Source organism: Taudactylus pleione, unplaced genomic scaffold (genome assembly GCF_031769625.1).
Source record: "Taudactylus pleione unplaced genomic scaffold, aTauple2 ptg000256l, whole genome shotgun sequence".
Classification (NCBI taxonomy): domain Eukaryota; kingdom Metazoa; phylum Chordata; class Amphibia; order Anura; family Myobatrachidae; genus Taudactylus; species Taudactylus pleione.
The window spans coordinates 483,657-496,362 of NW_028284658.1; the positions used below are offsets into that span (position 1 = coordinate 483,657).

At 41.0% G+C, this 12,706-nt stretch overlaps 1 protein-coding gene across 6 annotated transcripts in view; it reads left to right on the plus strand.

Moving 5' to 3' along the window:
• Positions 1-12,706, plus strand: part of RHBDF2 (rhomboid 5 homolog 2) — a 94,035-nt gene that overhangs the window by 58,175 nt on the left and 23,154 nt on the right. For all 6 annotated transcript variants that reach the window (XR_015879429.1, XM_088480540.1, XM_088480541.1 and 3 more), the window contains 11 exons: positions 3,115-3,243; positions 3,416-3,543; positions 4,664-4,861; positions 7,014-7,125; positions 8,184-8,258; positions 8,572-8,733; positions 8,914-9,020; positions 10,038-10,101; positions 10,186-10,280; positions 10,493-10,568; positions 11,327-11,427. Coding sequence is in view for 5 of the 6 variants with exons in the window: in XM_088480540.1 (XP_088336666.1) it covers positions 3,115-3,243; positions 3,416-3,543; positions 4,664-4,861; positions 7,014-7,125; positions 8,184-8,258; positions 8,572-8,733; positions 8,914-9,020; positions 10,038-10,101; positions 10,186-10,280; positions 10,493-10,568; positions 11,327-11,427 (1,247 nt within the window). In the remaining variant the exon portion in view is untranslated. The remainder of the gene's footprint in view (positions 1-3,114; positions 3,244-3,415; positions 3,544-4,663; positions 4,862-7,013; positions 7,126-8,183; positions 8,259-8,571; positions 8,734-8,913; positions 9,021-10,037; positions 10,102-10,185; positions 10,281-10,492; positions 10,569-11,326; positions 11,428-12,706) is intronic.

Consider the following 12,706-nt stretch of genomic DNA (forward strand, 5'->3'; position numbering starts at 1 on the left):
CCGCCAGTCCTCTGTTGCTGCTTTTCGGACAGGAGCTGGCAGGTAAGTGTGATGGAGGGGCCTGTGATGAGGGGTGCTGTGAGGAGCTGTAATGAGAGGGACTGTGGTGTGGGGTGCCGTGAGGGGCTGTGATGAGAAATGCTGGACTGTGAGAGGGTGTGATGGATTGAGTGAGCTGAGATGGAGGTCCACGAAGGGGAGACAAAATCTATATCAGTTTACCAAAAAAAAAATTGGCTCAACCCTGGTGGTGCTCCTCATCTATACCTCACGTTACTTATTTGGTTACAGCTAGTCTGCGCCTTTACCACACCAAATTGAGTGTAGTGTATTTGTGCACCAGACTCTTATTCGGTATATACTGTGCCTTTCCTCTGTGTGCATGGTACCTCTGGGTGCAGGGAGCTGTTGTTTTGTTATAATTTGCTACCATACAATATGATAAAATCTGAAACCCGCTCAATTTCTTTAGGACAATAAGCAAGGCCAGATTAACAATGGTTCAGATGGAGCTACAGCTCCGGGCCTACATTAAAAATAGGCCCATCATCATTTCAGCATAATGACCAGCTGCCTCGCTGGCCACACAGTCTGCCATGAATCATAAGTATTACAATTGTGTTTCTCTGGTACGGCTCCTTCCCTGCAGTTCCATCAACACCCCTACCAGCTTCCATACTTACCTCTTTCCTAGGAGCCAGTACTCCTCCTCTAAGTCTGTCCAGTCTCCCTGCCAATGGAAGCCATTGAGGTGCATGCCGATGCACCCCAATAGGACAGACCTGCAGTTATTATATAGGGGGGGGGGGGGCGAATTTATTTATTTTTAAACGATCTGCCTGGTTCCGATGCATCGGAACGACAGATCGTGTAAAATATCTCCTAATCAGGAGTGTCCACTCACGATCACAATGTGCGTACACCCGCTGGTCGTACATCGCATCTCCAGATCTTGCCTGCTGCAGGCAAAATCTGAAAAACTCAGTTATGATGCACTGGAATAGTTAGGATGCACGATGGGTCAATTTGGATAGTTTTTAACACCAAATCGTGCCCACGACTGCCGGGGATCTGTCGGGGGAGGAATCAAACACAATATTGTATCGTTACCAGATCGCCGTGTGTGTGTGAATATATTTAAGATAATACAGTAAAGTGTTTTGTTTTTTGTTTGTGTTTTTTTTTATAAGCTTTTATTATCACATTATGTAACTAATGGCTAATTAAACTTGATTTTATGTTTTTGCTAAAAAAAAAATTTAGATTGAATCAAGTTTAAATACCTATTATTTACATAATTTGATAATGGAGCTGATCAACAATTTTGGAGAAATGTTTGGAAAAAATATTAGCCAGTTAATGTAGTGTCCCTGTTCCATATCAACTAGTTATTCGTGGTCCCTTCTTTACCTGAGCTGGACCAGCAGGATCGTCAGTTTTCCTTCCGGTCTTTGAATGTTCTGCAGGCTCTACCGTCCTACATTTATAGGTCCCGGCACTTCGTCACACGGACACATGGTTGGTGCTCATTAATGTCAACAAGCGTTTTTAGCCTGGTTCAAAGCAAGCCAAAGCTACTTGAATTTAGGAGGTCATTTGCGGGGCCTACACCTTTGCAAACATGCCTGATCCAGACTCTGTGACAGCCCATTCAAACAGGTCGGCGAAACCACCTATGTGGCTCAGCGTGGTTCCTCAGCAGAGCTACTTTTTCAGGGTTACTATGTGGTCCTTAGCACATACCTTCATCAAGTTCTATCTGTTTGATAGATGGAACTCTTCACCTCTTGAGATGCTAGCGTTGGATTAAAGGCACATGAGTGTTCCCTATCTTGGTGGACAGCTTTGAGACGTCTCCAGTGTCCCCCATGGATGAAAGTGAAAATTGGACTTTGGTTCTTTTTGTTTTCTGATAAGTCATTTTCTTTGATTCCATGGAGGACACTAGACGCCATCCCTTACGCTCCCGGGCTTCAGCTTGTGGTGGTTTTGGGTTGTGGAATTCCGGGCCCACTTGACACCTTTGGAGTGGGTGGGGGAGGGGGGGGTGTGTGTGGTGGTGGTGTGTGTGTGTGTGTGTGTGTCTGGTTCTCCGTCTCTCTGTCCTTTGGGCCGTGTTAGTAATAACTGGCTGCATGTGGCAGGGATCGGGGTGTGGGAGAGGAGGAGCCTGTGCTGTCAGAACTTAACTCTTGGTGTCCTGACTCCTCCAGCACCAGCTGTACTAGAATAATCTAGAATTTCCCCCATGTAATCAGATAACAGGATTTATCAGGTGAGAAACCAATATCACATTTATCTCTGCTACCTGTGCGGCTGTTAACAAACCATATCCATTCATTATCCACTTACATTGTTTTTATACATGTCACTATACATGTCATTGTATATTACACATTTTTAACATCAGCTTTTATTTGCAAACTTATCCTGATGAAGTGGCCTATGTTCTGAAACCCTGTAACCTCTATATAGTATAAATCTATAGTACATCTCTTCTACTTGTGAACACCGTACCACACTTTGTCCAATACTAGCATTCTTCCAATGAGACCTGTATGTTGCCAGATGTTATGATTTTCTAATTTCATGAAGAATACATGCTAGTGAGCTGAAGAGAACGTGTTGCTTAGCTTCACTTGTGTAGTCTAGAATATGCTCTTCATTTTTAAGAAAAAAAGGAATAGCCAAAATGAGCCTCAATCTTGCAGCTGCTATGCCTAATTGGGGTAAATCACCTGTATATTTTAGTCCAGAAAAGTAGAATGGGAAAACTGTTTAAGGTAACTTAGATTTGCTGCTAACTGAGCAGTTCATTAATTCATGTGCCTGAGAACGTCACCGTGTGGGGCAGAGCTCAGAATGATTGGCAGCACTGTTTAGTCTTACCTGTCTCTACATAAGGTTTAAAATAATAATAAAATTGTAGGGATAGGGTCATCTGCAAGTCTGATTGTTTTCTGTCCATCATATACTGATCTGGTTTCCGAGTGTCATCCAAAACATTGTTTTAAAGTTCTGCCTGTTCACACTGCAGCTTTGGCCTTTCCAATGCTATAGCTGTGCTGAAGTTATTCCAATTTACAGAGGTGATTATCATTGATGCATTTCCAGGGTCGCCCTGTACTAGACACACCCCATAGCCGAAAAGCGGGACACAAGAAAAGCTTTGCTTATCCTAGCTTTATGGATGACGACACTGTGGATGCCCCGGACACTTTGGATTCCTCCTTCTTCAGTAAGGCAAGAAATATTTTGTGTACCTAAGAAAAATAACTCTAACTCTTAAAACTTTATCTCATCAAAACTATAAATGGTTTAAACTAAAATACATGTCATTGTTGCATGCCTTTAATCATTGGCAATTGCTAAAGACTATTAGAACAGTATGTAATCTTTCTTCTGATGGGCACAGGTTGACATGCATGATGAAACCTTCTCTATGCCAGACGATGTCTTTGAATCTCCTCCACTCTCTGCGGCTTATTTTCGAGCCCATGTGCCAACTCCCGAAGATAGATCGGAAGGACCCATTACAAATATGTAAGTAATCACACGTTTAGCTTAGGGTCGTATTTAATTAGAAGCGAAAAGTCAGTTTTGGCAATACTTTATCGCAGATGACGTCATTTTCGCCAGTTACAACTCCTGCCCGTATTCAATTGTAGCGTCTTTTCACCGGCGCGATAATGCAATGTAATAGGCGAAGAAGTTTCGCCTGTGAATACCCAGCGGAAAAAAGTGCAGAATTGCGGTTATGGGGTGCAATGTTGTGGGAATCACCCTGCACCCTTTGGACACACTAACCCCCCCCCCCCCCCCTCCCCGACGCTAACTGAGTCATAAAACGCAAAAAAGCCCACAAATGACACCCCAAAAAAGCACTTTGAAAAAGCGGGCAAAAAAATGAAAGGGGGGGGTACAAGTTAAAAAACTAGGGAAATAGCCTTTTGGGGGGTCTGTAAGTATGGGGGAGGTGTATTTTTGATTGCAGGTGCTTGCTGAAGATGCGTTTTTGGTGCCTTTTAATGCTTGACTTTAGATATTTTAAAATATGCTTGCACCAATTTTCATGTACCCCAAATTTGATGGGAATACTTTTTTTTTTCCCCAAAAAGGTTGCAAAATACTATTCTTCACATGCTCAAAGACTCTAAATAGCACCTATTGAAACCATTTGAAAATCCCAAATACCTTTAGCAGGGCTATTCGGGGGTACCCATAGTGAACCCCCCCATGTCAGAGCATCTTTAGGGGGGTGTCAGGCTGATTTCCCCAAAACTGGCTTTTCGCCGATTTCAGTTTCGCCGGGTCCCATTTTCGCACATTTGCAATTGAATACGCGGGGACGCGCGCGATAAACCTCCGATGATGGCGAAAAATCCGGCCTCAGACTTTTCGCTCCTAATTGAATACGGGCCTTAGTAAAAATAAATGTGACCTTGTCCTTTACTCAGAATAACAAGTGTTTTCATACAGCCCTCCAAGTCTGTCACTATGGACACCTATGGAGACAAAGGAATTTGCTATAATAACATGCCACTATAATATTGTAAAATAGTAATTCTCCTTGTTTCTAAAAAAGTGTTAAGTGACATGATTATTGTGGCAATGAGCTGTGGAGAAAGTGATAGTGTAAGAGTGCTGTCTTCCCATCCTGCAGGAAAGAGTCTGTGAAGCCCTGCCTGGTAGGCCACCCTCGTAGAGGCAAGCGTATTGCCTCCCAGGTGAAACACTTTGCATTTGACCGGAAGAAACGTCTGTATGGCCTGGGAGTGGTGGGGAACTGGTTAAATAGGAACTACAGACGCAGTATCAGCAGCACTGTGCAGACCCAGCTGGAACATGTTGACAGCCACAGGTGAGAGGAGGGTACACAGTATTTACAGCAAGGAACACCGAGAAGCAGGCAATAAAACTGAATCACAGCCTATTGCTCTTGGTGAAGAGGGTGGAGGAAGATGAACCTAACAAGAGACAGAAACGCTGCTTATGTAATAGAAACACCGTAGCAAAAGGGAAAAGAAAGGAACAAAACTCTGAGCAGTGGCAGAACACTGCTTGAGATACAAGTCCCGAAGGTGATAGGCAATGGTTGTCTTCTGAGCATGGGTATGCCTGGTATATGTGCTGTGAAGCCACACAGCAGAAAAGTACTGGTGATGTCATGATTTGTCCCTGGCTGTCAGTGCCTGACAGATGGAAGCAGTCACTGTTAGTGCCTCTCTAATGCTAAAAGGGCACCCAAAAACAAACCACTAAAGGGCCCATATAAAATAAACTAAAACTGGTATTCTCTGTTTCCTACCTGATGATCTGTAGATTTTCTTCTGACTGACAAGGATTAAATTGTTCTAAGGGGCATCCAGTATCTGGAAGTTACAAACCTGCTCCAACAAACATGAATATCAATGGTACTATATCAAAATTAGATAAATACCATAAAGTTGTATACCATTTGAAATATATTTAAGATTTATTTGTATAAAACACATCTTTCACAACACATTACATCACATTGCAGACATTCCACTCTCATGGTATAAGATTTTTCCACCCTTATTCTAGGGTTCAGAGTTCGATTGTGTATTCTTATAGTGTATCTCGGAGCCTCTTTACCCTCCGTGTTTCATCACCTTATGAGACTTCATCAGGGGTTGTCTCAATGCTCAGTTCAGATAAGATGATATAATCACTAATGATTGTCCACTTATTGGAGGGTTTTTCAATACAAGAATAGCCGTAAAATTCCCTCCACCTATATAGGTGTGTTTGCAGGGGAGTAGCGTAGGTGGTTCTAGCGGAGCTTGAGCTCCGGGGCGCCAAAATGGACAGAGGGCACCATTCAGGTTTCCGGAATTCATGGGGCGCTGCACAGTATGACGGCCACCTGTTAAGCTGGCCACACACTAGACCAACTTACATCCAACCAGCCAACTTGTTGATTGGTTGGAATGAAGATCTGGTAAGGAATGAAAGCAAATGACAATCAGCACTTTGCTCCCAAACGCCGGAAAATGAACAAAAACTGTTGTTTGAACAAATTGCTTAGATCAAACATTTAACAAACTTGTCTGACGACCATTTTCATCTGTTTTCTGGCATTTAGGAGCAAATTGCTGATCATCATTTACTCCCATACCTTACCAGATTTTCATTCCAACCAATCAACAAGTTGGCTGGTTGGATGTAAGTTGGTCTAGTGTGTGGCCAGCTTTAGTTTTATCTCGGTTTGTTTGCTTTATATCCTAAATAAGTTACGGATCTGAGATCAGTTTCTACATTTCATGCTCCCTCAAGCTGCCCAGATTGTCGTCCCTCCCTCCTCTGTGTCACCTCTGCATGGTTCTACGCTACTCCTGTGTGTTTGCAACTTGAGCCCGTCCAATGTAATGACAGAGAAAATGAACTTACTTACCACTGTGGTCAAAGTTGTGACTCTGCAAGCTCTAGAAAGTGTGGTCTATAAATGGGCATGCCTTTTTGACTATGTTCTCCACTTTCACATAAGCTAACTTCTAAGTGTTTTTGATAGTAATTAGGTTTGAAACTCCCAGCATAGAAACTGTTTACACCTCTTTTTTTTTTTTCTCCGTAAATCGGCTACTATGAATTCCATCTGAAAGGAGAAAGTTGTTCAATAACTGTAGTTTCAGGTATTCAATACATGAAGGATTATTTTCTAAAACTGGCTAATGGTGCAGTTTTGCATAAATGTGTGGGTTTTTTTTTTTGGGGGGGGGGGTCATTTTTTGGCATTCATGATAATGAGAGAAAGCAAAAAGAGATTTGTTGCTTTTATTTACTGCAAATTTGCACCTTTAACCAATGTTAAGTAACTGAGTGTATGAAACCTGCAGTGCGAGATAGAGAAGTTCTTGCAAAATAGATGTTACAGGCATCATTCAGTAGTTCTAAAACATGTCTCTGCAAATTGACATGTGAATATTAATATATAGAGAAAGACTGACAGTATCTTTAATATTTTATTTATTTTTTGTTATCCTATACAGACCATACTTTACCTACTGGATCACCTTTGTCCATGTCCTCATCACCCTCCTAGCCATCGGTACATATGGCATTGCCCCAATTGGATTTGCACAGCACACCACCACTGAACTGGTAGGTTGCATCCCAAAGTGAGATGCCACTCTTCACAACTCTACCCATGCACAGTCCAGTTCCAGTAGCCCATGTAGTGGACAGGTGGCAGTCTCCGTTTCTTCAGTCACATCCCCTCCTCGTTCATGCCAGGGACTCTGCACACCGTGATGGCCAGTATCGGGCAAATGTTAAAAGGATTCTGTATTTTATCTGTTTATAATTATTCAATATTATTTTTGTGTATGGACCACCTGGCTTCTAGTTAAATAATTATCTATAGTTGTCCATTCTACTTCTCTTCACTTTATTCCATTTGGCACTGAGAGCATAGATAGCAAATCATGAAAGTGGAAGGAAAGTGTTTCTTGTACAATTTACACTCCTGATGCTGCTTTCCCCTGCATAGATGCATGATTTAATGGATGGGATCAGCCTTATGACCTGCTTGATCAAGTTAACAGAAAATTATTACAAATGTGGGAGTACATAACATATAAAAAAAAAAACAACAACAATGTACATGTATTACACTGAATATAGCAGAAATTGCTATTTAATTTAAAAATATAACTTTTTATTTTCTCGTTGCGCACGTATCTATTTCTAGTACCTGTGGCAAAGACAGACAGTTACCTGTAATTAAATATGTGCACTCATTCAGGAAACTCGCATGAATTACACAGGTTCTGTGGCTGACTTTGTCTGCATTTCACTTGATTTTAATCAGCCACAGATTCTGTGTAATTCATGTGTCCCGAATTAAAGGGATAATATGACAAGCCTAGTTATACGTAGTATTGTCTTAATTAGATATGGTCCATTTCATATCTATCCCTCCCAATGTAGTACTGGAACCTCACAAAAATGGAAGTGAAATGAGAAAAGCACAATAATGTGATAAGGTCATTAAATGGTGTTGTATCCACCATGTGCATGCAGTGTTAGTGACAAAGCTAAATTATTCCATTACCGGATCTACGATCAATCAGTGGGGGTTGAGCTGATCTGTAAAAAAAAAAAAAAAAAAAAGGTTTTTGTCATGTCTTCATGTCTCCCTTCGCTCCTTTTGTATTTAGGTACTAAGGAACAAAGGTGTGTACGAGAGTGTAAAATACATACAGCAAGAAAACTTCTGGATAGGCCCAAGTTCAGTAAGTATAATGCTTTTGTAAAGACCCAAATGTACAGTTGGGACCTACCACGCCATATAATCTTCCCTGTTTGTCATGAATTCACCCCCTGCTGCTTCTGGGTTTTGTTGTTAATATAACATTGTTGTGTGTATTTATTAGCCCGTATACTATGTAAACCGTGGTTATTGAATGATCATAAGCCTGTTCTACTAGTTGCTCCTCACCCCAATGTTACTGCACACCTTCTCTGTCTCACAAGGCTATTTGCTGATTATAATAAGTTAAAAGAAAACTAAATATGTTATAAAAAGTGAACTCCTGTACATTTCAGATAGCACTCATTCACTTGGGGGCTAAGTTTTCCCCGTGTATACGGAGGGATGTGCAAATCGAGCGCCTGATCCAGAGGGAGCATGACTTGGAACGAGAGTCTGGCTGTTGCGTTCAGAATGATAACTCTGGCTGTGTACAGACACTGCAGCGGGACTGCTCGGTAAGAGAGCTGAAGTACATAGACATTCCCAGTACATGTTGGAGTTCTTGCTATGGATAGAATGTGATACCAACAAAAGCTTGTTTTGCACAATTTGCTCCCGAGACATTGATGTTTTAACAACGATTTTGTCTACCAAGTTTCAAGCTTTTTTTTTTTTGATTTTTTTCTGTCTCCCAGGAAACGTTGGCATCTTTTATAAAATGGCCAGAACACATTGCACCTTTTCTAGATGAAAAGGGCAGTCAGAGCAGAGTGTCAGGAGCCGTGTGTAACCAAGATCCCCGGTGAGTTTAGAAACAAATGGCTGGTGAGAGAGACTCAACAGACCCTTTAGGACCTAAGGACCTAGGCCATCCCTGATAATAATGCTTTGAAATATTGGCTCTTATACACAACTATCCAGTCAATATTATTTTTTTCTAGTTTTGTCAAGAGAGCTTGTTACTGTATTGCTCTTTTGCACCTGCTTTTATTTTCACCCTTCCAGGGTCGCATTCCCCCCCCCCCCCCCCCCTTTCTCCATTCTTTCTGTCTTTATCCCAATGACTATGATCACACAGGCACTACACTGCACTGCTTCTCTGCTGGTCGCACAGTGCTTAATGACAGGAACATGGTGTTTGGCCTGTGACTGTCATTAAATGTCATTCGTTGCCGCCCCATCCTTTTTGTATGGGTGTACTGATGCCTTTAAGTTTTTGTTTTCAATATGTATCTTGCTGAAGACACACTACCTATAATCCTACTGCTTCTCAACCCTGCCTGGGATTACTAGTGTACTTTATTAAAGCTGTCTGCTTGTCACGTCTCAACTTAAGGTCAGCTTCCATGCCATGTGCGCTTCCTTTCTTTGTCCTGGAGTTGTGACAGAGTGGCTTAGCTGCAGGAAAAAGGTTTTGCCACCCTGCAGAGTCAGTCTATTAATTCCTAAGTAACATATGATGTAACACAATGTTCTACATCCCTCTAATGAGAACACTGAAAACACACCCCACCGATTCGTGACTTGTTATTCATGAGCAGAACCTCTATTTACATTTTAATTCCTTGTAAAAAAAAAATTGTCTTTCGATATATAGAGGCCAAGGTATTGCATATTAATGTCCTCTATTTACAGATACTGTTGTGTATATTGTATTTCATTCTTCAGAATATAGAGTGTAATGCTGTGTAAATGTCATTTGGCAATTTACTGTGTCACCTTGTAGTGATTACAATATATATAGCACCTTACCTCAGATTTTACATCTATTTTTATTCAGTGCAAGTTCCTGTGATCATGTAACTTTGTTTTTCCTCAGGACGTGTGAGGAGCCAGCATCCGTCATACCCCATGTGTGGGCAGATGACATCACAAAGTGGCCAGTAAGTGGCATGGGATGACTTATTCTGGTACAGAAAGGGTAAAAGGCCTCAACAGTGCTCTACCTCTGTGTCTTTTTTCTCCAGATTTGCACATTCCAGCAAACACACAATCACACTGGGTTCAAGCACATGGACTGTGAAATCAAAGGTAGACCATGCTGCATTGGTACCAAGGGAAGGTAAGTAAGTGCCTTAATGATTGGTTAGGAAAGTATTGATAAATTGGAGCAATACTGATTGGTGAGACTGGGTGTGAGGGGATGCTGTTTAAGTGTTAAAAATATAGGTGCTAGTTTATTAAAAAAAAATCAAACCAAAATATTTATAGGATGTTTGTGTGACAAAACTTATGTTGTAGAATCACAATTTTAATAACATTCTTATTCCTCAGTTGTGAAATAACAACACGGGAGTATTGTAACTTTATGCATGGATACTTCCACGAAGAAGCCACACTTTGCTCGCAGGTCAGTGTTTGTCAAAACGTGTAAATCCCTATCTAACATGCATACCTCTAAAGTGCTTGTTCAAATATGCAGAGCTGACTTTGCCTCTCATAAAGGTGATGGGAGAGGTTTTATTTTGGTGCCTGGTAGTGGTGAGACTGATTATAGTGGATGGGGCTCTGGTCACATCTGTGCTAGATTATAAGGAGGGTACAGTGACCGATACTTTGGTATCTGGCCTCTTAGTAACACCAGCCTACTGGCGTTTCAAGATACGGCTGAATCTGGGCTTAAAATTGCACTGTGCTCCTTCTCATCTATAATAATATTGCTAGATTATTATGCTGGCTAAATGTAACCGTATCTACCCTATTGTAAACTATGTGACAATAAGGATGGAGCGAAACCGTGGTGGGTCATATGTTTATTTAATACGCAACAGTTAGGCATAAAAGGAATACCAGCAGTGCTCTATGGTCAAACATCTCTCATTTAATTTTTTTTTATTTTTTTTTTCCATCCAAAATGAAAATTTGGTAAATAAAGTAAGACACAAAATTGGGAAAATCATAGTTTTGTCATGGGCAAGAGCCAAGTAATGAGTTTGGTGTATTTTTGTTAAATATTTACTTTTAGTGGTTTCTTTATCTTACAGTTTCGTAATATATAACTTGACATGTTTTTAGTGACCCATTAATGATTAGATGTTGGTGGGACCATGGGCCTGCTGGATGAACAGTCATATATAATTGTTACAAAAAAAACTATTTTTGCTGCAGGTACACTGCCAAGATGAGGTATGCGGCTTGCTGCCATTTTTAAATCCTGAAGTCCCAGATCAGTTTTACCGACTGTGGCTATCGCTATTCCTTCACGCTGGGTAGGTAACTAAAGATCTATTTGTCACTTACGTACCTGGCCACTGAGGACAATGATCCCTTGTAAGGGATGCCAAGTAATGTTAGATGATGATTTTACCAAGTTGATTCTTCTGATGAGAGAACATGAAGGAAACCGTAATGAAAACACGTTTTTGGGCTTGGTGACAACATACACAAGACATATATCTATATATCTAGAGATAGATCTATATCTATCTCTAAAGCTTGGTACACACCTGCAGAGGCGTAGTGTTGAATCACGGCATGCAGCACAGAAAGATGAAGCAGCTCTTAATGGTGGTAAGGCTGGGCATATTGTGTCATTTGGCACTGCTCCCTCGCTGGTGTATGGGAGAGGGTGGAACTAATATTATCCAATTAAATGTATCGCCACTCCATTCACACATGCATTATGCCATGAAGTGTTGTGGCTCCGTTTGTGGGCTGTAACTGGGGTTTCTGTGTACGGCGGTTGTTGGTTGTCCACCCTGGCCAGTACCCACTGTCTGTGTTGGTGCCCAGAACATGAGCTATGCCACGCCACTGGACACCTGTGCAATCGCATTTGATGGGAGTTTACATTTTATTTCACTTATGCTTGGAATTCCCGATCATGCAATATGCGCATACAGAACTATACAATCTAATTTGCGATCTTCTACCTCTGTGTCCAAAATATTGGACAAAAAGATTATACTATTTTATACACTCTACAGACTTCAGGCAATGCTCATGCCAGATTTAAACAGACTTTGCATAACAGGCTGGAAAAGAGCGTAGAACCAAATATACTATGCTTCCAGTTTTCTCCCTGTATCACCATTTTCTAAAGTAGTGCGGAGTGTAGTGTGAAATATGTTCAACATGAATTTAAACCGAAAAAAGCTTGTGCCTGTTGTATTATTGCTATGGTGACAACACTGCAAGCAACGCTGTTGTATTATTAGGCTGTAAAAATCTATATTTTTACATTTATGCTGCTTAAACCGTTCTCTATGCATAACCTGCAAAATAAAAATGACAACTTTTTTTGTGGAATTTTTTTTTTGAGTGAAAATAATAAGTGCTTAGATGGTATGCGTGAAAAGTGGTGCAGCTATAGGCTATTAACCTGTACTGAATCATGGGAACAGCCACTATGGATTTGTGCATGTATTTTGCACTTTACATAATGTGTATATTCTGAATAAAGGTATACAGGGTATATGCGTTTATATTAAGCGTGCTGCAATGGATACCGTTCGATTGGTTGACATTCAGAAGGACAACAGTAAAAAG